This window comes from Nymphalis io, chromosome 7 (assembly GCF_905147045.1).
Source record: "Nymphalis io chromosome 7, ilAglIoxx1.1, whole genome shotgun sequence".
NCBI lineage: Eukaryota > Metazoa > Arthropoda > Insecta > Lepidoptera > Nymphalidae > Nymphalis > Nymphalis io.
In genome coordinates this window covers 14446286-14472253 of record NC_065894.1, presented here as the reverse complement: position 1 = coordinate 14472253, position 25968 = coordinate 14446286, and the positions used below count along the sequence as shown (strand labels likewise).

General features: G+C 37.4%; 2 protein-coding genes across 2 annotated transcripts; both read right to left on the bottom strand.

Moving 5' to 3' along the window:
• Positions 1 to 8626: 8626 nt before the first annotated feature.
• LOC126769536 (keratin-associated protein 6-2-like) lies at positions 8627 to 9367 on the bottom strand. The gene is made up of 2 exons (XM_050488396.1): positions 9340 to 9367; positions 8627 to 9174 (listed from the first exon to the last, which is right to left on the bottom strand). The coding sequence occupies exons 1-2, from the start codon at positions 9349 to 9351 to the stop codon at positions 8662 to 8664; spliced, it is 525 nt and encodes a 174-aa protein (XP_050344353.1). The 5' UTR covers positions 9352 to 9367; the 3' UTR covers positions 8627 to 8661.
• A 2130-nt stretch (positions 9368 to 11497) lies between these two features.
• On the bottom strand, positions 11498 to 25594 carry LOC126769796 (uncharacterized). The gene is made up of 7 exons (XM_050488707.1): positions 25583 to 25594; positions 25087 to 25192; positions 24487 to 25026; positions 20954 to 20982; positions 20424 to 20601; positions 20020 to 20210; positions 11498 to 12157 (listed from the first exon to the last, which is right to left on the bottom strand). Exons 1-7 carry the CDS (start codon positions 25592 to 25594, stop codon positions 11498 to 11500), a joined length of 1716 nt encoding a protein of 571 aa, XP_050344664.1.
• Positions 25595 to 25968: the final 374 nt, after the last annotated feature.

The following is a 25968-nucleotide window of genomic DNA, read 5'->3' as shown; positions in this document are numbered from 1 at the left end:
AAGGTTTTCATTGTGATAGTAATTCGTTTGTGATGAATTTGAGAGGAAACAGTTGACTGATGTGGTGGTTCTCGTGTCAACGTTTATATATACGAGAATAAGGCGAGCACGAGGGAGGCAGCGAGGTCGAGCGACGCCGGGTGCTTGCGCAAACTGCTCCTATTACCATTAATTACAAGGGTTTACTAGATGCGACAACGATGGCTATTGAGGTATTTATTAAAAATACATAAATTATTATTACATACTATTAATACATTCATATATTAAAATATGAAGATCGAAATCGAAATAGTTACAACATAGCAATCTATGTGGATATATGAGTTTTAATAAATTAAAGTTAAAGTTTTGATATAAACAATTTTATATTACATGATGGTTAAACATAAAATATGATGTACATTTTGATTAAAAAAAAACATGTTCTTGAGATTGTACTCACGTAGTCTAAGAGTATTAAGAATCACGGTTTCCAATAACGATACAATGCAAAAAGCCAGATGTTATATTTGCTTTTGGTTAGTTTCAATAAAATACCGTTTTGACATTAGTTTATAGTAAGAATAGCTTTATTCGAAGTTTGCTATTAACGAACGGGGTTTATGTAACGATAGTAACTACATCTGAAGCGCCGCCTGACTTCAGGCAGAGTAGAATAGAGTCAACACATCACAGCAACGAGTGGTTTTGGTATTAAGCGCATAAATACGAAAGGTTTTGGCGCCTCAGCAATTCGTTCTTGGCCACAAATTAACCACCAACAAAAGTATTCCCAAGGAGGGTTGTGGTCAGGCAAGCTACCAGCCTTATAATTCTGCCAATTTTTTTGCAGTGTTATAATAGACGCTGCTGTACCCCTAATTCATAAAATCAATACAAGTCATTGTGAATCGAGCCGAGTCATCAATACACATAAAATGATGAATGTTGAGGTCTTAGAATATGTAATAGATAAGATATTAGTCATTATCAATTGATAAACCATAAATTTATAAATAAAGCAACGCAACTGAAGTCGCTGTCGCAGGTAATAAATTTTATTATAATTTTATTTATATTTTTATATAAGTTATGCACGAAACGACTGAAAAAAGTAAATCGTATGTAAACATTATATTTTCACTTTCGGCGCGCGACGCGTCGCCGCGGTCAGTGTGACGAGCGCGTGCATTATGTACATTCAATTGGCACAATGCGATCGTCTATCATTATGTTTCGTTTTAAACTTAACTTAAATAATTACGGTTTCGGTTTTACTCATGATTTATTAGAATGCTATTTCATAATTTAAAGCGTATCGTTTGTTAATGTTACTTTTTTCTTAAGCATTACAAATATTTTTAACAAACATTGTACATACATCTAAAATATTATAATCAATTTAACATCTTTGATGCTTTATATATATAATTGCAGCCTTCCGAGCGTCTGAAGCTGTTCTAAATCAGTGTCTCTGTTTCACACCTCGTGCAATTTTATATTAGGTAAGTAAAAGTGGAATGCGAATAATTGTAACCGTTCACTTTATAGGGCTTTTTAATTGTTTTTAACAAAAACCGCTGAAATAACTGAAACGGAGTGATAGCCCTAATTTTGTTATTTATTCAATCAACTAAGCGATCACAGATTCACTCGTCTTTTTCACATCCTTGCTCTTTACCACAGAAGTACAATAATTATCTGTCGAAATTCTCAAAATGTTTTTAATTATTTATCTCGTACCGCATCCTACTGTTCATAAAATGTATGTGGCTAATGTTTCGTTATTAGCTCGCTCATTCAATAAGCTAAGGTTAAGTATAATTTTTCTTCATCTATTTTCTAATAGCGGAAGCTTCGTACGATGTACGAGTCGACGCGTGATATTTATACGATTATTGGGTAATTTGGAATAAAAATCAAGTTTGATTTATTTTAAATAGAAAAATAACACACGCAACATCAATTTAATATGTTATTTGCGTCTCGTTCCGATCGGACGCCATGTGTCGCAACTGACGTAGTTTGATGGGGTTTACAATTACCGCGATCATAATTGTCAATAAACGCCGTGTTTTAATGATCCAGTTATTGAAATGTAAGAGAAGCCGCCGCCTATAGTTGGCTAACACGACATCGGATATCATTCGTTAACGCACTTTCAAAATAGGTTTATCAATTACAAATTACGACATACGGTTTGTTAAAACAAATTATACATAAGGAGTTATTATATTAGTAGGACTGACTGAGTGCCCACTGTTAAAGTCGATTGTTGCCAATTATTGATTATCATATGAAGAGGTTTAGAATAATAAATATTTTGTAGTATATAATAACGCATCAAACGGTATGTACTGAGGACAAACTATTAATATCTTACGGAATAGCCCTACTTTGACGCAATTTCTCAATACAGTCACAATCTGCGAAATGCGATCTTTATGTACTTAGCCTTATTTCTCGCGCCGAGACGGACAATGTGTGTCATAATCATAACAATAAAATATTTTTATTGTCCTAATGTTATCAACTTGAATAGTTCAGGTTTTGTAAGGTTCTATACTACGGGAATAGAAAAACATGTTTGAATAGAATCTTATTATTCTAAACTCTATATATTATTCTATACTCTTAAATTAAACCATTGACATATGTGAAAAAAAACGTGGTGAGCACAGTGGTGGAATAAGCTCTAATCCTTCTTATTATCGGTTGAAATTTTTGCCCAGCAGTGGGACATTGTTCCTTCATAAGGTAATGTTTAGTTTTTATCAGTAACACGACCCAGTCATGTTCGCAGCGACACAGCGGCGGCATATGAAGACACATTTTACTTTTAATTACTTTCAGGATAAATACGTTATTGACAATTTCTATAAATTAAGCTAACCTCTAAGCATTGGCAATTTCTATAAACTCGTCCTCGTCAAGATTACTAAATATTAGTAGTAAATGAGGAACTTTACGTGTGACATAGCGTGTTGCCGTAACGTCTAATGCAATGAGTGCCGCCTCGGAGCACGTGGAGAGAACTACAAAGAGAGCGTTAGTACGCGAAGCAGGTACCGACAAAACATGCAGCAGGTTCAAATTGGATCGCCATTACGAATGTTTAAATTGAATGCACTATAAATAGTTCATTCGGTAAGAAAACTTTAGTTTGTGAAGCGGAGAATGAGGCGTATGTTGTGTTGTACACGTAATTTTACTTATAATATTATAAAAGACTGTAATATTATTTCAGAATATACAATTTTTTAAGAAATAAGTATTTATACTTACTATATATTATTATTAATATATAATTTTGCCTCATGGTGGCGTGGAAAATAAAACAAACGTGCAAATAAAAATAAAAATCGAATATTTAATTTAAAACATATTGCAACCTTAACATTAAGACATTTTAAATATATTTTTATACCAAGAATGCGCAACATGTAAGTGGATCCGTTCCGTAAGATTATGGACTTCGCCTTAAGCAGATGATAATCTGTGCAGCCGTCACGAAATAAAATATATTATATTTTGTGTATCAATTTCGTAATGAGATTTCAAAGAATCCAAAAAATACTTGACACTGGTCAACAAATAATCTTTTTGTATTATTGATATGAACTGAACGAGTTAATTTAAAAAAAAAAAGAAGTAATTAAGGTAATCTTAATCCTTAACGTTTGTTATTAATAAACTAATAACTCAATATCGCCATCGGCCTCAAGTGAGGTCGTGATTACGAATACATCGAAAATGTTGCAACTTCTAAACGTAACACAAACTTGATATTGAAAATGTACTAAATACTGAAAAATCGAGTTTTTTATTAAAAGTTTTTAATATCAAGTACTAAAAAGTTTTTATTTGGTGCGGAGCTAAAATATTATATGTACTATTTATGTTTCGCGTAACATATCCGAAAGTACTTGTCCAAATAGTAAAGTGCTAACGGTAATTTTTTTTGGTGGAGTTCTCTAGGTAATCTCGCACCCTTAGGAGAGCTTAACCGAGCCACAAGCGGAGCATATCACGGGAGTGGCTGCCGATGCGTTATATCGACAAGATCCCGCAGCTTCTTCGATCCGAGTCGAGGACAGCTCGCAGTGGTTCTCTTGGGTAAGAATGCCACATATCCTGGTTTCCACCTCAAAAGAGTCGGTTACCTTTATGAAGGTTTCCACTTCAGTGTGCCTAGTGCGAGTTGTTGACTCATACCATAGCCGTCTAGTTGCAGTAATCAGAATTCTAGGCACACTGAACGGATTTCGATAGAGAAAACGAAATTTTACGCAAATCTCATAAAAAAGTTATTGAGAAATACAACAAACCCTTCAAAGTCATAAAATGATGACAGTCTAATAAACAGGGCTCTTCGGGATTATCTTAAAGAAAAATAATAAGTTCTCTTAATTTCTAAAACGCGCAGCTGACTCTCGTGTGCTGCGCTTAATATTTGCTGCGACGGTCCGTTTGATGAGTGATACTCATATGTTTATACAAATTATTCATTGTTTTTCAAATGATTGAAATAACAATCAGAACGTCCTTAATCTCGACCATTATATTATGGCATTAGAAACGTACGCTTGTTAAAATTCTTTTGCATACAAAACAAACTAAGATAAAGTATTTGTCTTGCTTCCCCTAGTTTATAAGACGTCACAATATGGTGAAATGTCGTCAAAATTTAAAAGGTATGGTAGAATAAGTATGTAGAATAAAATAGAAAACATATCACCTTATATTGTGGTTTGGTTACAACGAGTGCCTATACTTAAAGTCCTTTCTAGTTTACACATTCTTATAATAAAAACATAACGGGAAGTTGTTTAAACATGAAATGCTTTTTAATACACAAATTGAACATTAAGTAAAAAAATAAAATAGTTTTTGTTCGTTTTAGGCAGTATATATATATAATTATAATGATAAATGTAATTGTATTTTATTAACATATTATACACGTATGTTATTATAATATTAAAAAATAAAAACGATTCAAAAGTTATTATAAGGATCATCTTGGATAAAGTATACATATTTTACTTCCCAGAGGAAGTTGTTGCCATAGAGCAGATTTTCTGAATCCCCAACTTTTGCATATCTCCATGTTTCACGATCACCAGAATCTAAATCCGACTTTTTTTTTAGAGATGTCTGTCTGTATATGATGTATTTACGTTCGAAATTATCTTTCACCTCGATTATCTCGTGAACCAAAAAATATATTGACATGGGACTGGGCTCGTTCGACGCGTAATTACATAATTAAAAACTGAAAAAGTTTTTAACAAACTCGGCCCAGCTGTTTTTTATTAACAATAAAAAAACTAAGAAAAGTAAACTAACAGAATATTAAAGTAAATAGAATTCGTTATTTGTTTCTTAATTATCATAATTATAGTTCTTAGAAATGTAAATATGCGGTATTGATATACCAACAACTCTACTCTAGATTCAAAGTTATAACATTCAAATAATGATTATCTCGTAAGGTTCTCATTGCCTTAGTATCTCATGACATAAGTTTTACAAAATATAATTATGACTAAGATAAACGTTACACCTTATTTTCTATATAGCAGCGGAAGTAAGTCGAACGATATGAGAATTATTGGATTCTAAGTAGGTAAGTAGTAAGCCATTGCGTGTTAGTGTATAATTTTCTTATCGCTTATTAAATATTATGCTACAAATAGTTGTGACTGGTTCATTGCTCTAGTTGGCTGGTTAATAATGTTTTTTTTTTATATTATAGGAAGGCGGAAGAGCACATGGGCCACCTGATGATAAGTGGTCCCCAACGCCCATAGACATTGGCATTGTAAGAAATGTTAACCATCGCTTACATCGCTAATGCCCCATCAACCCTGGAAACCAAGATGTCATGTGCCTTATGCCTGTAATTACACTGGCTCACTTACCAAACAAACCAGTACAGTATCAGCCTGTTAATGTCCCACTGCTGGGCTAAGGCCTCTTCTCCCTTTTTGAGGAGAAGGTTTAGAGCTTATTCTACTACATTGCTCCAATGCGAGTTGGTAGAATACACATGTGACATAAATTCAATGAAATTAGACACATGCAGGTTTCCTCACGATGTTTATACCTTCACCGTCATGCACGAGATGAATTATAATCACAAATTAAGCACATGAAAATTCAGTGGTGCTTGCCCGGGTTCAAACCCACGATCATCGATTAAGATTCATGCGTTCTAACCACTAGGCCATCTCGGCTTTTTTTCTGTTTTGTGTTCCGGTTTGTTTTTTATCAAACAAACCGGAACACAACAATACCAAGTACTGCTGGTTTGCGGTAGAATATCCGATGAGTGGGTGGATCCACCCAGACGAGCTTACACAAAGCCCTACCACCTTTGAATCCTAAGGTACTGGTAGTGGTACATGAATCACGAGTTGGGCCGTGACGTAGCTACTCTCATGTTAAGAGTTTATTGTGCTCTATGACAAATGCGAAAACTATTTCGGGATGTACTAAGATGACATAGTTTTAATTGTAAGCTAAAACTTCAATAAACTAAATTGATTAGAAATTATATATATATAAGTTTTTATAGTTAATGGAATATGAAATAGTTAATTTTTTTATTAGAAATAGGGTAGTACATATTATAAACACGTGGAGAAGGGTGAGAACATGTGAAATAGTAATAATAAAGTCCCTATTTAATTAAATCACGATATGCAATTACTTTTTTGTTTATATATTTGACAATAACAAAGAAACTACACGCACCTGATGATGAGATGAGGTCTAGTAATTATTTAGTTTCTGGACGGTCCTTCTCAGGGAGCTTAGATTTCGTTAGTTAATCGTGTAAAATGATGATTTAAGTGACCTTACTAGAATAATGTATACTTTGATGACGACATTGTAATTAATTAATCCAAAGAGGTTTGATATTAATACTGAATGCTGATGTCTGGCATACAGATATTTATTTATTTAGATAATCCCTTGTTCAGTAAAGTCGTATATTGTATTTTTTGAATATTATAGAAATATATCAAATCAAATGTTTGTTTACAGTTGTGTTTTTATAGAATAAATAAAAGCAAGAATATATTTTTAAAATTAAACTTACATACATATAATTGTGGAAATTGTTTTGATTATTTTTAAAATTGTAAATATAAAAATTCCAAGCACTCAGCTTTTAATAGATTCCGATGATTTTAAGGTTACACTTTGAAATTTTGGTAAAGTATTTTTTTTAAACTATAATACCAGCATATAAAACTGCCATCAATAGATAATACCTAATTAATATTCATCTGGTCCAAATAGATATTAATTTAAGAGTCGTCATATTGTTAGAAGTTATAAAATGCTTATAGTAAAGCAATACTGGTACTCGTATTAAATAAGTTATGACGTAAATATCTTAGGCTGTAGTCTTGTCCTATAAAAGACATCAACGCGATCTGATCATCAGTATGCAAATCAAAAGGAAAAGAAGGTTCGTTGGCACGTAGTGCAAAGTAAAGACACGTTTCTGTTTTCATATTAATTCAAAAATCAATAAAGGCAATACGTATATGTAAAGGTGTATGTAAAGGTTCGTCGTCGCAGTATAGCTTTGTACAGAGTAAAGTAACAGCCTGTTAATATCTCACCGCTGGGCTAAGGCTTGGAGCTTATTTTTGCATTCTCTTTTAATGCGGGTTAATGCATAGTTTAATTTACTCATGCAGGTTTCCTTCTCTGTCGAGCACGAGATGAGTTATAAACACATTAAGCCTATGAAAATGTGGAAGAAAGTTTCAAATGTTGTCTTATGGAATAATACTTTGGGGTATCGCTGTAGATCATGACACAGTTTTCATTCAACGAAACTGAGCTTTTAGAGCTTTTTACAATTTCAGGTAAGGTGTTCGATTATTTAATAAAACTATCCAAATTTAAATGTAATAATTTTAGCTTTACCAATAATTAAACTCGAATCTAACGATAATTTTTCATACAATTGAATCTTGTACCTAACGTCACTTGATGCGAAAAGGCTCGTGAGAGCCTTCTAACAAAAACGTTTTGTTTACTTGTCTTAAACGTTTCTGTTTGTCACAGTACAATAAAATTGTAATTTACGTATCAGATCATATTGATGCCTCATTGGTCCAGTGGCTAGATATAAAGCCGCTGTCCCGGAGGTTCTGGGTTCAATTCCGAGGTCGGGCCAATAAAAAGGGTTTTTCTGTCTGAAAATTCTCGGTCCGGCCCGGGGTCTGGAAGTTGGAACTGTGTACACTCCCGTGCCTTGGAAAGCACGTAAAGCCGTTGGTCTTGCACCTGAACTCTTTCCGGTCGTATCGGATTGCCGTCCTATCGGATTATGAGAGCTAGAGAATAGAGAGTGCACCTGAGTTTGCGCATACATTTACCGAAATCGGTCTGGAGGACCTTATTTACCTTATATTGATGTATGTCTGTTAACATTTTGTATAACTTGTGAATAAATTAAACAAATACGAATAACATGTGTATAATGTGCTAATTGATTGAGGATTAAGAATAAAAATAGTTTTTAAAAAATAAAGTGCATTAATCTTTATTTATATAAAACAAAATTAATCTTAGAGTAGGACAGACGAAAAAAGAAAATAGCTACGAGAGGAAAAAATCACAATGCGCTTTGAATTAAATTAATCATAAAATTCACCACCATCCTTTTGAGTAGCCGGAGCCTAAGCCAGAGCCATGTCCGGAACTGTAGCCGGAGCCGTAGCCGGAGCTGTAGCCGGAGCCGTAACCGGAGCCATAGCCGTATCCGGAACTGTAGCCGGATCCGTAACCGGACAGACCGCTGCTGTAACCGCTGTAGCTGGGAGCGGCCACCACCTTGTTCACGGACACTACTTGAGGCACGGACACCACTTTGCGCACGTTCACGATTTGCGGGACGTCGATGACGCGTTGAGTGTTGACTACTTTGTTGACGGTCACGACCTTGGTTGCGGGCGCGGCGTAGCTGATAGCGGGCGCAGAGTAGCCCGAGTAGCCGCTGTATCCACCATAGCCTCCGTGGCCACCACTGTAGCCACTGCTGTAGCCTCCGAGGTAACCCCCGTTGATGCCGCCGTTGTACGAGTGGAGGCCGCTGAGGAAGCCACGCTTCTCGCGCTTCTCACTGCCGGCGGCGACGCAGGCCACAAGGGCGCATACAACAATCTGTAATGGAAAAAGTTTAATTAAATATAATAAATAGACTTTGAAATAGGAATTATCCAGTGCTAAATATTTAATGATAAAGTATTTAAAAAACAGAATAAAAAACAACAATTACAATTTTAAAATATATGAAAATGAAGTCTGTTTATACAGACAGATACTCACAAAAGCCTTCATATTGCAGTTTGTGTGTCGGTAGATGGTGTGCTCTGAGATGAGTGATGTGGTCGCCTGCACCCCGCGCATTATATACAAGCCCCAGATGCGATGGCGCAAGCTCGTCCTCGCTGGTCTTCCGCGCTCCTAGCATTAGTTACTATCCTTGCTTCGTTCATTGCCACTAATGTTTGTTTATTTAGATGTAACGTTTTATTTTTATTATTGCGTTAAGGCTGCGAGCTTTTAATCAATAATATAGTTTGTTCATAAATGACAGATCTTCTATGTCTTTATTTGTTACACAGTTTTAAATTATGCAAAAACTTTATTCTTTTTTGAAATCACATCTTATCGATACATATTTTATTAAATACTTTTGGCTTATATATATTATGTTAAGTTATTCAATCGAAACAATTAACAAACAAACGTATACTATTTATGAATATATAATTTTTTTGTAAATATTAATCATGTACTCATCTTATCTCATTTTTAGACGGAGATAGATAATACAATGTATTTACTAATGAGGACAGACTTCGTTATCATTACAAAATATTGAAAGTTGCCGTGAATATAATGTATTCATTTTTGAGTGATTCAACTGGTTCAGTTCCTCGCAACAATAGACGATAAATGACACTTAGTAATAAAATGTGCTCATCCATTTATATAATGGAGATATGTAAAATAAAAAAAGTAATTTTAATGAAAAATACTCAAACAGAAGCCAGCACTGTTGTCAGTGATCATATCTAATTAGATTTGCCTTGCTGTGCCTGACACCGAATAAAAAAACGAAATATATATTTTTTACATTATTTAATATTAAGTATATAGCAATTTATACTTAGCAATTTAAGTGAGTTTTTTCTTTGATTTTATTTAGGACAACGCGCGACGTAAAATCGGAAACTAAAAATCATTACAATCGGTTAACAGCAGGCAACATAATTAATAATATATACAGAATCATTTACATATCCAGCAAATTTCTACCCTTATTTCACTCTTAGTGTGCAGGTTTTTTTTCTAATTGAAATACGTACTTTGGAGATATATCGGATTGAACAAAATAATTATCAAAATCGATTCGGAATCGATAAAGCTCTTGAGGAAAATATAACCTATTAGAATCTGAACTAGTTTCAAATGTTAGCCGTTCTTTATTTTAGTTACTTTTTCCGCAGTGACGTAATTATATAAATAAAAAAAGATATAAAAAAACACAATGCAATTTTATTAAAGCAATTCAATTCAGCTCTTCGGTCGATGGCTGTGGGACGTGGATTATATCAACAAGAAAGTATTAATTAAAACAATTTTAAAACTCGAGGAATTATCAGCCAGCGATTACAAAAGGTATTAAAAGTTATAATGGAATCTTTTGACAGTTAAGCTATTGAATGATATAATCAACAATGACACTGCTTCATTATTTAATAGTATAAGTAGGCGGATGAGCAAATGAGTCATCTGATGTTAAGTGGTCACTAACAAACATTGGCAATGTAAGAAATTTGACATGTGATTTTTATTACATAAATTAATTTTATAAAATTCATAAAAATTTTTGTTATAAATAAAATATTATTGTGGATGTACCTGTTACTACTTAGATCTCGAATACCTTTAAAAAAGTATTCATTATATATTTATATTATACAATTATCTGTAATGTTAGTATTTATTAAATTATTTAAATATATTATAGAAATAACAATATAATTATTTGTAGAAGACTGAAATTCAGAATTCACATCATATTATATTTAATGTAATCGCTCCCATACCAATTTTCTTCAAAACATTGATTGATAAATTGAATTATTGATCGAATATTAGTCATCGATATATTGTATTACTTCCCAGTTCGCCGTCGAAATTGTGTTGATTGATCGTACTCGTAGTTACGAGCAGGTTAGGTAATGACGAGAAAAGGATAAAGCTATACTCTATAATTATGTTATATTTGTTAAACTGTATTTTATATTACTTTTTCACTTAGACGCAAAATAAAATACGTACAGTGAATATATAGTATTTTTTGTATTGTACATACTTATTTGTGATGGATATGAATAAAATATGAAACTTATGAAAAATAAAAATTTATTTAAAAATAAATAAAATTAATCTCAAATATCTCAAACGGTTGTGTTCACCACAAGCCGTTAGTAAAACCAGAACCGTAAACAGATCCGTATCCGTAACCGGAACCGTATCCGGAGAGTCCGCTGCTGTAGGCGTCGAAGTTGAGGGGGGAGGGAGCGGCTACTACCTTGTTGACGGACACTACTTGAGGCTCGGACACCACTTTGCGCACCTTCACCACTTGTGGGACGTCGACGATACGCTGCGAGTTGACCACTTTGTTGACTGTCACAACTTTGGCAGCAGGTGCGGCGTAGCTGATTGCAGGTGCTGCATAATTAATTGCAGGTGCAGTGTAGCTGATCGTAGGTGCAGCGTAGCCGATTGCAGGTGCTGCGTGACTGATCACAGGAGCAGCGTAGCTGATCGCAGGTGCTGCGTGACTGATCACAGGTGCAGCGTAACTGATCGCAGGCGCTGCGTGACTGATCACAGGTGCAGCGTAACTGATCGCAGGTGCTGCGTAATTGATGGCGGGTGCAGCGTAGCTTATAGCGGGTGCAGAGTAACCCGAGTAGCCACCATAACCATAGCCACTGCCATAAATACCACCGTACGAGCCTCCGTGGGAAAGACTGTCAATAGAGTGAAGACCGCCGAGAAAGCCTCGCTTCTCCCGCTTCTCATTACCGGCTGAAGCGCAGGCCACAATAGCGCAAATAACGATCTGAAATTTATAAAAATATCATTAATTTATTTATATGCATTTAAGAATGTAGAAAAACCTTTTTTTAGAAAGTTACTGCGATGCATATTAACCATCCAATTATTAAAATCTCGTGTTAGGATTGGATAACAAAAAGGTGTCGATTGAATCTGTAAACTTCCCAATCACTTGCGGTCCGTGTACCGGTGAGCTGTTAAGAGTTTAGCACATGACCTGCACTGAATACTTTATCAGGGGGACATTACATTTATATTGTATCTTTTCTCCAGAAATAGAAATAAAACTAACAAAAGGCCGCAGTTCTAAACCTTGTTATTATGATAGTAGTAATATTATAATTACTTATTGATTATAATGACTACATTAACTTACAAAAGCTTTCATATTGTTGCGTTTGGTTAACTTTTAAGATAAAGTTTGTGAGATGAGTGACGTCGAAGCCGGTATGATGCGCGTTATATAGTTGTACTACGCTCGCGCGGTGGCGCAAGTTTGTCCTCGCCGATATCATGCGAATATTAGAATTGTATCAATTTTTGCAAATACAAGTGATTTTTAACAAGGTCAATGCTTTTTCTGACGATAAGCGAGGTCTTTTCATACACTATACACACACATTTCCCCTTAATAATTTACAGTATTGTAATTGTATATTTACATTCATACACATACCATAAAATACATACAACTTCTAACTTATCGAATCTAAATCATCGAATTTTAAAAGAGAGGAAATATCTCTGTTTGCGTACACAGTTTAGAAGAAGAGCGCGGTTAACGGAGCCTCCGTTGAGTAAGGTGGCCGTTTTTAAAATTAATTAGGGGGACATTACACAACTTACAATGAGACAAAAGTGTTCTCAGAATAACAGACTTATCTTTTACAAATAATAATAGGAAAAAGGAATAAGCTTCAAACCTTCTCCATAAAAAGGGAGAGGAGGCCTTAGCCCAGTGGGACATTAACAGGCTGTTACTTTACTTTACTATCTTTTACAAGAGATCTATGCTAAAAACCTTAGTTCAACCTATTTAAATCTATTTATCTATTTGGATGTGATGAGGGTCAACAGAAAATAAAGTTATATTTAAGATATTACAACGTATATACAGACTATTCAGAACATATTATAAACGTAAATCAAATGAAATGATGTAATGAAAACATACTTGGCTATTTCCGTTGTTACATGTAATGACATAAAAGGACGGAAATAGCCCGTTAGAAAACATGGATTGAGTTTGATGATAGAGTGTTCAAAATCTTTGTGTCTCTTACTGTCTTTCAAGTGTCTCTGTCTTGTCATGTTCTTAATTTGTGTTAGCAATTGTGTTTTTATGCTCGTTGGTGAAGGTTGTTTGATTGAAGGTTGATGACCAAAAGTATTTATTCCGTAGATAAAACGTCTGAATACTATTTTTAAATCCCAACTAATTTGTCATACAGGACAAATGATGACTGCAAGTTGATGAATTCTCCTCATTCGCGTTAAGGTAACAAAGAGTATGTTGCGGATGCGGAGCATATTCATTTAATCATTAAATAGAAAATTTATTTTTGTAAATTTTGTTATTTATTGAATGTTGCTAATTTCCGGTATCTGCTTTAAATATTAAAAAATATATAAAGATTTTACTGAATATGTCTTCAGTTGTGCAATAAATTTAGCTTATTCTTGGATATAGTCATAAATATTAACGAATTGAAATCAAATGATACCGTAATCGTAATACTAATATCGCATTAACATAACGCTGTTTAAGTAAACATGAATGAAGGATGGGACGTCGCTTTGACCTTGTGATAGTTTCGCGTCGAGGTGATTTGCAAATCAATAATCACCCCTCTTTTTTTTAATTTGCAAATTATTTATTAAAAATGTTAAATTTTGTCGTTTTTTTAATATTATTAAAAAGTACAATTTTGACTTTGTAATACAGTACGTATATTTTATTGAATGCAGCTTATACTAGTTTTATATCATGATAAATGTATTTAAATTCTATTTTCTATATTAATCCTTCCAATGTGATCATGTCTTTTTTAAAAATTAATTGAAACATTAAAGCCTAAAATAGATACAAATAAATACAATATTTAAAAAAAGATAGTGTATTAAAATTATTTACATTTTTTTAAAGTTAATGTAAATAAAAAAAATTAGAATTAAAAATCAAAACTGACTATTTAAGTTGACTTTTACAAGCACTTTTGATTGTTATGTCATGTTAGAGATTTATATTTTTTTTTTTTTTTTTATAGAATAGGAAGGCGGACGAGCATATGGGCCACCTGATGGTAAGTGGTCACCAACGCTCTTAGACATTGGCATTGTAAGAAATGTCAACCATCGCTTACATATCCAATGCGCCACCAACCTTGGGAACTAAGATTTTATGTCCCTTGTGCCTGTAATTACACTGGCTCACTCACCCTTCAAACCGGAACACAACAATATCAAGTATTGCTGTTTTGCGGTAGAATATCTGATGAGTGGGTGGTAACTACCCAGACGAGCTTGCACAAAGCCCTACCACCAGTGTTAAATTACCACCCATATTAAATGTTGCCGCCGGTTCGGAGTGTAGATTCTACCGAGAAGAACCGGCAAGAAACTCAGTAGTTACTCTTTTCCAACATTTCAAATACAATGTAATTTATGTAATTTAAGAAATTTTTTTTTTTTTTTTTTATATTCGCCGGGAGGGCAAATGACTCTACTCCACCTGATGGTAAGTGGTAGTAGAGTCCAAACGCGACGACGGCCAGTACAGACGGGAAAAACGTTCTGCACTAGCCGCCTTCGCCTTGCCGGCCCGCAAGATGCCTCTTCACGCCTCGTTTGAAGGAACCCGGGTTGTAAGAGGAGGGGAACACGTGAGCTGGTAAGGAATTCCATTTTTTGGAAGTGCGACAAAGAAAGGAGTTGCCAAATTTCTTTGTACGCGATGGAATTGATGTCACAGTTAGGCGGTGACATCGAGAACCAGCTCGCGTGGACTTAAGAAGGAAGGGGGAAGCAGGGATTAGAGAGAATAATTCCTCAGAGCACTCGCCGTGATACAGTCGATAGAAAGCGCTCAGTGCTGCTATCTCACGACGCAATTGTAAAGGTTCAAGGGTGTTTGTGACCTTTACGTCGCCAATAATGCGTACGGCACGTCGCTGCAACCGGTCCAAGGCCTCAAGTAGGTACTTAGCGGAGCCATCCCTAAGGTGCGAGCAATATTCCACGCAAGACCGTACCTGTGTTTTGTACAGCAGGCACAGTTGTTGAGGCGTGAAAAAGCGCCGCACCTTGTTCAGAACTCCGAGTTTCCGTGAAGCTGTTTTTATAACAGCCTCGATGTAATCCCTTGGACTAAGGTCGCAGCGAACGTCAATCCCCAGCATGGCGATTTTGCTTTGCATCACCAGCGGAGTACCACGGAGGGAGGGAAGAGGAGAAAATGTTGACTTTTTCGCCGTGAGAGCGCATACCTGTGTTTTCTTGGCATTAAACTCAACAAGATTATCAGAGCCCCATTTGGCGATGAGCTCTAACGTCCTATCGAGTTCAATGACAAGATTCTCCCGCCTCTCCTCAGTTTCCGCCCGCCCAGCCACTGCGCGTCCGTGGTATCCACCATGCACTGTACTGTACTGTATCATCTGCATAGCAATGTATGTTCCCAAGGGAGAGCATATCATTGATATGCAAAAGAAAGAGTGTGGGAGATAGCACAGATCCCTGGGGGACCCCAGCATTCACTACATAGAATTGTGAAGCGCAACCATCTACTAAAACACGAAGGCTACGCTTGTGTAGGAAGCTGGCAATCCAGGTGCATAGCTGAGCAGGCAGACCATATGCCGGTAGCTTGGAGAGAAGACTTCTGTGCCAGACCCTGTCGAAAGCCTTGGAGATATCGAGGCTGACAGCCAACGATGCTCCATGCTTGTCGATAGCTTCACCCCAGAGGTGTGTTACGTACGCTAGAAGATCACCTGTGGACCGTTTTGGTCGAAACCCGTACTGACGATCATTAATTAGGCAGTGATCTTCTAGGTAATGGATCAGTTGGTTGTTTAAAATCCGTTCCATCACCTTACAAAGTACTGAGGTGATAGCTATTGGCCGATAATTTGCCGGGTCAGACCGATCCCCTTTTTTGGGAACCGCTTGCACATTAGCTCTTCTCCAAGCCTCCGGCACACTTCCCGAAGAGAGAGAAAGTTGGAACAGGCGCGTTAACACAGGAGACAGCTCCGCTGCGCACTTCTTCAGCACTATGGCTGGTATTCCATCGGGACCGCTAGCTTTTCGTACATCAAGTGATTGCAGCTCCGCACGCACATCACGTTGCCTGATTTTAATGTCAGGCATCGTATGGCCACATGCAGGTATTGTAGGTGGCAGTGCACTACAATCATCGATGACGGAATTGTCGGCAAAGAGTTTAGCCAGGAGATCAGCTTGCTCTTGCGGACTGTGAGCTAGCGATCCGTCCGGATTTCTGAGCGGTGGCAGCGAAGGTTGGCAGAAATTGTTTTGCACAGACTTGGTCAGACGCCAGAAGCTACGGGAGCCCCTAGGATGCGAAACAAGGTCATGACCAATCTGTACAATGCGCTCTGCATCCGCTCTCGTGTATGCCTTTCTACAGGACTTGGAATTTTTATTATAGTTTGCTTTCAGTGAGTCAATGTTAGATGCCCCGCTAATACAGCCGTTGATCCACTTGCGATATGCCGCCTGCTTAGATGATACAGCATCGGCACATTCACGAGTGAACCAACGGTTACGCGTACTCCTACTGACGAGATCTGAGCTAGGAATGTAGTATTCCATTCCCAACATGATCTCGCCAGCAACAGCAGCGGCACTAGCTGTCGGGTCATTCCCACAGAAGCAACGTTCCTTCCAAGGGACCGACGCATAGTAATCGCGCATACCGTCCCAATCCGCCGACTTATAGTGCCAAACGCGACGTTTGCATACCGCTAGTGGCGGCAGCTTGGCCTGTGGCACTCTGGTAGAAATAAGGCTGTGATCCGAAGAGCCAAGAGGAGCCTGAACCACAACCTGATATTCCACCGGGTGAGAAGTCAGCAGAAGGTCCAGTAGAGAAGGTGCTTGCCCATCAATGTCTGGAATCCTGGTGGGCTGATCAACCAGTTGGGTCAAGTCATGTGTGAGAGCAAAAGCATGAGCAGTCCTTCCAGCATGGTCAGTTTTGAGGGATTTCAACCAGGATTCGTGGTGAGCATTAAAATCCCCCAAAAACACCAATTCCGCGTTAGGAAATTGCTCTTGCGCAGCATCTGCCACCCGACTAAGATGGTCAAATAATCGGCTTGTCTCCAAGTCACCATTGTGGGATCTGTAGAGGCACACGTAGACTCGGCTCTGACGAACCAGGTCCACACGTACCACCAACATGGAGAAGGAGGGGTCCTCCAAGCAGCGCAGTCGGTGACAGCAAACATCCGTCCTGACGAACAAGCATACTCCGGCTTTCGCTTTGAAGGATTCTTCAAGCGTGTAGCCGGGATAATTAAGGTAGCTGGTATCGGCAGGACGGAGTATTTGTGTCTCCGTGAGAAACAACATTGCTGGCCGTGCTGTCTCGAGATGGTGGTGGACAGCGTTGAGGTTAGTGTGGAGTCCTCGGATGTTAGAGAACTCGACCTCAAACAGCGAGGGTATGGTGGGGGTGTGCACCGCTGTACGACCGTTATTTCTTTTTTGTTGCGCCATTTGGGAAAAATGAAGTGGAAAAGAGACGTGAAGCGAGCGATGTATTGCCACGATAGGGATGGGCAAAGTGTGGAGGCGTGTTTCCCCAAGTGGTTGCCAAAAGGAAAAATACACTGACCCGCCGGACGGAAGGGCCCCCGAACCCCCCCGGAAGTGGCCGCCGGGACCCCACCTACCGGTCACCAACCGGCACGACGGTCCACCCCGAGATTATGCGTGGCCTGGTGGGGCAGCCTCACGAGCTGGTTAGGCACGCTCGGGCCCCTGTACTATGCCACGGGCGGCCAGCGGAACAGCCGTTTCTTCGGGTCTCCCTGACCGGCAGGTCAATACAGTTTCCCCCGGCATTGGTTCAACAGCCGTCTCCAATTGGACCAACACCCATCGCGGCAATACTCGCTCGGGCTCTGGCTGTACGCTGGCTGACCTCGAAACGCGGCTGCAAGCCACTTCACGAGTTTTTCACCATGCGTACGGTGGTAACAAGCCAGGCGGATGTTAGCATCCTACCACCAGATGAGCAGATGGTCGCTCAGATATCCCTTAGTCGCCTCTTACGACACCCATGGGAAAGAGAGGGGCAGTGAAATGTATTCTTTCTCCGTCACTGCACGGAAAAAATAATGAAATTTATATGACGCCTGAAAGTCAACAAGTAACCTAACCTAACTCCACGCTTTTTTGTCATCTATATTATCTCGTGTTGAGCCATATACCCTATTAATAATAATGTATATTTGAAAAACGATTTTAATTTATTAATTATTACAGGTAATTTACTTGCGGAAATTAATTAAAGACGCAAATACCTTGCCCCGAGAAGGATTTATTAACTACGTGGAGTCGAAAAATTGGCGTTATAAGTTTATCCTTACTTCTCGTGTTTATACAGTGATCTCGACTGATTTTATCAAGATTGTATCAAAACTGTAAATATTCCTACCATTTAAAAAAATATCCTGAATCTCGAGCTCCAAGATTTTAAATCGACCGGACAGCTCTCTTTTGTAAATATCTACTCATCTGCGTGTCCGCGTGAAATGATCGAATACTTGCACTATATCTTTGTTTAATTGCAATTTAGAATCTGTGAGCGAAAAAGAACTGGTCCTCTTGTCACCACTGGAGGCCATAACCAGGGTGTGATGTCTTTTTTATAGCTGTTAGTAATTAGCTAAATATCCTAACTTCATACGAGGATAAAAAGGATAAATGATCTATTTATCCTCGTGCTTTGTTAAAATATGATATGTAAACATTTGCCAACCTTGGTAGGGTTTTGTACAAGTCCGTCTGGGTAAGTACCACTCACTCAGCATATATTCTGCCACAAAGCAGCATTTTTTTTATGGAATAGGTAAGTGGTCGAGCAAATATGTGGCGCATTGGCGATAGCAGGAATGGCTTATTTTTCTTAAAGCGATGTAAATGTCCTTGGGCGATGGTGACTATTTACCATCGGATGGCCCGTCCACGTTCATATTTCATATATAAAATTAATATAAAAATATTTGTTAACTTCCTCAGGGATACAGACAGACACGATTCATGATCACATGCCATAGTGTCATATTTCGGTACATTCTAAATTTATATAATCTCCATATTTTTTTATATTACTGCTGATTTCGCGATCACCGATTTGCGAGGCGACTACCATTACTACGTGAGGGTTATTGTATTCTCGTCTCTATTTATATTTTATTATTTAAAATTATAACGACAAGAGTGGAGCACCAGAGTGTATACAATATAAGTGTATTTTAACCTTTATATTGTATCGTATATTCGTGATTATTTCATAATATTTACAACAAAATTTCCTCTTTTGGTTTTAAACGAGTAATAATAATTAATTCATTACGAGTTAATTCCAATTGGTGTTACTGTTGCTTTATGTAAAAGTACCTTATTATCGGTAATGAAGGAACTTTTAACTAATTATGTTATAAGGTGTATAAAGTTCAATAAATAATACAAAACTTATGAAAATATGCATGATTGTATTTCATGATTAAATAAAAAAGTACAAACAAAAAAAACTTATACAGAAGACATTGACTAGAAGGACAGGTTTTCGTTCGTTCACCACCAACCGTTAGAGTAGCCAGCGCCGTAAACCGAACCGTATCCGTAACCGGACCCGAATCCAGAGAGTCCGTTGTTGTAGGCGTTGTAGCTGAGGGGGGAGGGAGCGGCTACTACCTTGTTGACGGACACTATTTGAGGTTCGGACACCACTTTGCGCACCTTCACCACTTGTGGAACGTCGACGACACGCTGCGAGTTGACCACTTTGTTGACTGTCACAACTTTGGCAGCAGGTGCGGCGTAGCTGATTGCAGGTGCCGCGTAGTTAATCGCAGGTGCAGCATAGCTGATTGCAGGTGCAGCATAGCCGATCGCAGGTGCTGCGTGACTGATCACAGGTGCAGCGTAACTGATCGCAGGCGCTGCGTGACTGATCACAGGTGCAGCGTAACTGACCGCAGGTGCTGCGTAATTGATGGCGGGTGCAGCATAGCTTATAGCGGGTGCAGAGAAACCCGAGTAGCCACCATAACCATAGCCACTGCCATAAATACCACCGTACGAGCCTCCGTGGGAAAGACTGTCAATAGAGTGAAGACCGCCGAGAAAGCCTCGCTTCTCCCGCTTCTCATTACCGGCTGAAGCGCAGGCCACAATAGCGCAGGCGACGATCTGTAATTGAAAAAAAATAATTTAGTAATATATATTTATAAATATTTATGAAAAACAGAATTACATATAATATGCAATAATATACAACTATAGCACGAAGGGCATGACAGTAACTCCCACCCGATTCTCGCATAGCGTTGAGCTTTGTAGGCTTTGATAAGTAACGAGGAATTAATTTAATCTTTACTATATATTTATTGTTAAATATATGTTTTTCTTAAAATAAAAATAAAACAAACACCAATATTCACTTCTAAATGTTACACTTGTACCTTATTAATACAATACTTGGTAAATTATCTTTGTAGTAATTGATTACAAAATAGTATAATTTTAAGCTGAGTTTACTTACGAAGGCTTTCATATTGTCGTGTTTCGAGACTTGTTAGATGACAAGATAGTGGGATGAGTGATGTCGAAGCCAGTGTGATGGGCGTTATATAGTTGTACTACGCTCGTGCGGTGGCGCAAGTTTGTCCTCGTCTATATTATGCGATTATTAAAACTGTATCAGAGACATTTCAAATGGAAAATATTATTTACATTTATTTAATTTTCTGTCATAAAAGACATATAAAATAACGCAATCATTTATCAACTCTTCTGTATAAAACGTTCATTTAGCTCTTGCAGTTAATGCTGCGTTTGTAAGTTACAAATGTATAGCCTGTCTGGAATAATGTACAGCCTGCGTTCATTCTGAAGGTTTATACTTATGTAGTATAATACGTTAAACATTTTTGAAATCACATGAGTTGGTTCGAAGATTACCTGCTACGTACTCAGCTTTATGATCTTACTTAGTAAGTTTACTTCTTTATAACAAAGAAGATGCTCGAAAGACCACTTTGACTCGAAATTGTAACATTTGTTTAACCCTTTTGCCTGGTGGTAAGGCTTTATGCAGGCTCGTCTAGGTGGGTACCACCCACACATCAGATATTTTAGTGTTCCGGTTTGAAGGGTGAGTAAGCCAGTATAACTACTGGCACAAGGGACACAACATCTCAGTTCCCAAGGTTGGTGCATTATTTCTTACATCGCCAATATCAATGGGTGTTGGTGACCACTTACCATCAGGTGTCCGTTTGCTCGCCCGCCTGCCTATAAAAATATATGAAGTCTCATAAAGTATGTCGCGTTATTCATTGGTCGCTGTTAATTATTGTTTACCTTTAATAACTAGTATCTGCTTTGATAAGAAGATTTCGTAAATACATGCTTTAGTATTCAAAATTTTCTTAATATTAGATTTTATTAAATTTATTTAATTGCAATATCATTGGCTTATTCTTGGATATAGTCATAAATATTAACGAATTGAAATCAAATGATATCGTAATCGTAATACTAATATCGCATTAGCATAGCGCTGTTTAAATAAACATGAATGAAGGATGGGACATCGCTTTGACCTTGTGATAGATTCGCGTCGAGGTGATTTGTGAACAACTAAATAATAACCCTAAAAATAGTGTAAAGCGATAGATGATTTCCATTAAATGTGTTATGCAAGTTATATTTAGTGATTTTTTTTGTATTTAGACACACCCGGCAATACATATTAGGTCATTACATATGAAATTAGTGTTTTGTCGTACTGACCACTTTGATCTGAAATATCTCCTCTTTGGTTAAGAATTCCAAATTCAAATCAATAAATTCATATAGCTGGTACATTTGAGTTTTGAAAACAGTCATTTATTTGTATTTTCCTCATACTTTTTTATTTATTTTATTTCTTTGGTGTCGCTTATTACTGCACAATGGAAAATATGAAATATCGTATATTTACGAGTACGAGTTCTACTGTGGCACCAGTGCTGCAGAAACAGCTCGAAGGAATAATGATGTGTACGGCGCTGGTATCGCAAAAGAAAGCATGGTACGTTTTTGGTTTCAACATTTTCGTTCTGGAAATTTCGACCTTCATAACCAACCCCGTGGACGGCCGGAGACCAAAGTGAGAAATGAAGAATTAAAGGCATAATAAATTAAATATATTGTGGAAGCGGATCCATCACAAAGCACTTCAGAGATAGCTGCAGTCTTCGGGGTAAGTAATAAAACTGTATTAATCCACTTGAAGCAAATCGGGAAAGTAAAACAACTTGAACGATGGGTACTTCATGAATTGAGTGAATCGATCTTGCAAACACGCGTCGACTGCTGTGTTACTTTGCTCAACCAATACAATAATGAAGGGATTTTAAATCGAATCATTACTTGTGATGAAAAGTGGATACTGTACAATAATCGGAAGCTCATCGCAATGGCTGAACCCTGGAGACCCAGCAAATCCTGCCCTAAACGAAAATTGAGTCAGAAAAAGTTACTTGTGAGAGTTTGATGGACTAGCGCCGGTGTTGTTCACTACAGTTTTCAAAAATCTGGCCAAACGATTATGGCAGATATCAGTTGTCAGCAACCGCAAACCATGAATGAAGAACAAGCTGCTAAATAACCGAGATTGGTCAATCGCTCTAGGTCACTGCTGCTTCACGACAACGTAAGACACAAAATGCACAATAAACAACCACTAAGTTACGCCTTCAAAGAGTTTATTGATTCTCGCCCCCATGGTTTTTTTAGTAAAGGGATCAATGAACTACCTATGAGATGGCAAAAGTGCATAGATAACAACGGTGCATACTTCGATTAAATAAACATTGACTTTATATTCCTCCCATATAAAACGCCAATTTCATATGTCCTAAGGATCTAATATAACACATTTTTTAAGTAAATAATATTGGTTAATGACATTCGTCTGTCAACTCATAATAGTCACGTACGGCACTCATAAAACAAAATTCACAGACGTGTTCTTGAAGTAAAATAAAATTCATTACTATTTATTTTTAGGAACCCTAACATCTGGGGAGCTTTTTTAACAGCGACTTCAGTATGTGCTTTGAACTTTCATTTACTATCTAATAACACGCATAGGACTTGGTGAAGTGTATAGACATCCAGCTTGTATGAAGAGGTTGTCGACGTTTGTTTTGTTGTATATATTATATAATAATTTTTTGTATTTAATGTCATCCATATTTAAAGTTAAACCACGTATGAATGTTTTGAATTTTACGGAATCGTCAGCATAAAGCCTGTATCGTTAGTTTTGTATGACAAATGTTATTTACAAAGAATAGAAAGGCATCCCCACTGGGACCCACTTGAATCTGCAAAGTAGTCGTAGGCTATTTCTGTGTTTAGTTTTAATATAGAGTGACAGCCTGTAAATGTCCCATTGCTGGGCTAAGGCCTCCTCTCCCTTTTTGAGGAGAAGGTTTAGAGTTTATTCCACCACGCTGCTCCAATGCGTGTTGGTAGAATACACAAGTGACATAATTTCAATGAAATTAGACACATGCACGTTTCTTCACGAGGTTTTCCTTTACCAACTACTACTGAACTTCAAGCACGAGATAAATTATAATCACAAATTAAGCACATGAAAATTCAGTGGTGCTTGCCCGGGTTCGAACCCACAATCATCGGTTAAGATTTACGCGTTCTAACCACTAGGCCATCTCGGCTCAGTTTTAATATATCATATTATGTTTATGACTACTTTAGCTTTTTTAAATTTTGTTTTGTTTTTTTTTTTTTGAGCAAAATTAATTTTATAAGAACCTCTTAAGAATATTTTGCTATCATTTTGGTCAAAAGTAAGTCTTAAGTACTTATAAGTTATGAGGGATATTTTGTCGTTGTAAGTAATTGTACATGATATGTATGTATAAATTTGATAAATGACAACAACGATTATGAAAATATATATACTATTTATTTCATCATTCATTTAATAAAACTCAAATATAAAAACTTATACATAGCACATTGACTAGAAGAACAGGTTTGTCTTCGTTCACCACAAACCGCTAGAGTAATCAGAACCGTAAACAGAACCGTATTCGTAACCCGAACCGTATCCGGAGAGTCCGCTGCTGTAGGCGTCGAAGTTGAGGGGGGAGGGAGCGGCTACTACCTTGTTGACGGACACTACTTGAGGCTCGGACACCACTTTGCGCACCTTCACCTCTTGCTTCGAACTTGTCTTGTTGACGTCGACCTCTCGCTGTGACTTGACTACTGTTTTGACAGATACAACTTTGGCAGCAGGTGCGGCGTAGCTGATTGCAGGTCCAGGGTAACTGATTATAGGTGCTGCGTAGCTGATTGCAGGTGCAGCGTAACTGATCGCCGATGCTGCGCGATTGATCACAGGGGCAGTGTAACTTATCGCAGGTGCTGCGTGACTGACCACAGGTGCAGCATAACTGATCGCAGGTGCTACATGACTGACCACAGGTGCAGCATAACTGATCGCAGGTGCTACATGACTGACCACAGGTGCAGTGTAACTGATCGCAGGTGCTACATGACTGACGACAGGTGCAGTGTAACTGATCGCCGGTGCTGCGTAACTCGAGTAGCCATCATAGCCGTAGTCGCTGCCATAAATACCACCGTATGAGCCTCCGTAGGAAAGACTATCAATAGAGTGAAGACCGCCGAGAAAGCTTCGCTTCTCACGCTTTTCATTACCGGCTGAAGTGCTGGCTATAATAGCGCAGATAACAATCTGAAATTGTAAAAGAAACAACATTGTTATAAAAAGCATAAAAAATAATTACTAATATATGGCGTGCTACCAATAGTTACACAATAATAAATAGTACAGAAACTGCGACTATCCCATTGCTCGGCGGCTCGGGCGCCCGATGTCATTGAGCTACATATGTTGGTTTTAATATAAATCGTGAACTTAATTGACTTTTTATTAGATTTACAACTAAGAAAAATCGTTTTTTTCTTTTCCTTAAAATATAAATAAATCAAACAATAATCTCCACTTTATTTTGCACTTGTGTCGCTATTTTACTACAATACTTGGTACACTTTCCTTCCCACCACGACGTAGTGATTGTTTTCAAAGTACTAGTATTGTTTTAAAATTTCTGCATTTACTTACAAAAGCTTTCATACTGTCGCGTTTAGGGGACTTGTAAGATGACAAAGTTTGCTAGAAGAGTGATGTCGAAGCCAGTACGCCATGCATTATATAGGTGTACTAAGGTCGTGCGGTGGCGCAAGTCTGTCCTCGCCAATATTTTGTGAATATTAAAACGGTATCAGTATATATATATATATATGTTATTAAAAATAAATGCAAAAATATAAATAGCATTTTCTGTTTAAGAACTAAACATAATTATTTCATCACTATATATTTTTTAAATTGTTATTGTTTGTTCCAAACAGGTTTTGGGTTACAGATTCACGTAATTGAGTGTCGTTATAGATTTTTGAATTATGAGTGAGATAGATAGCTCCACCATTGTAAAGCATGAGTGGGCC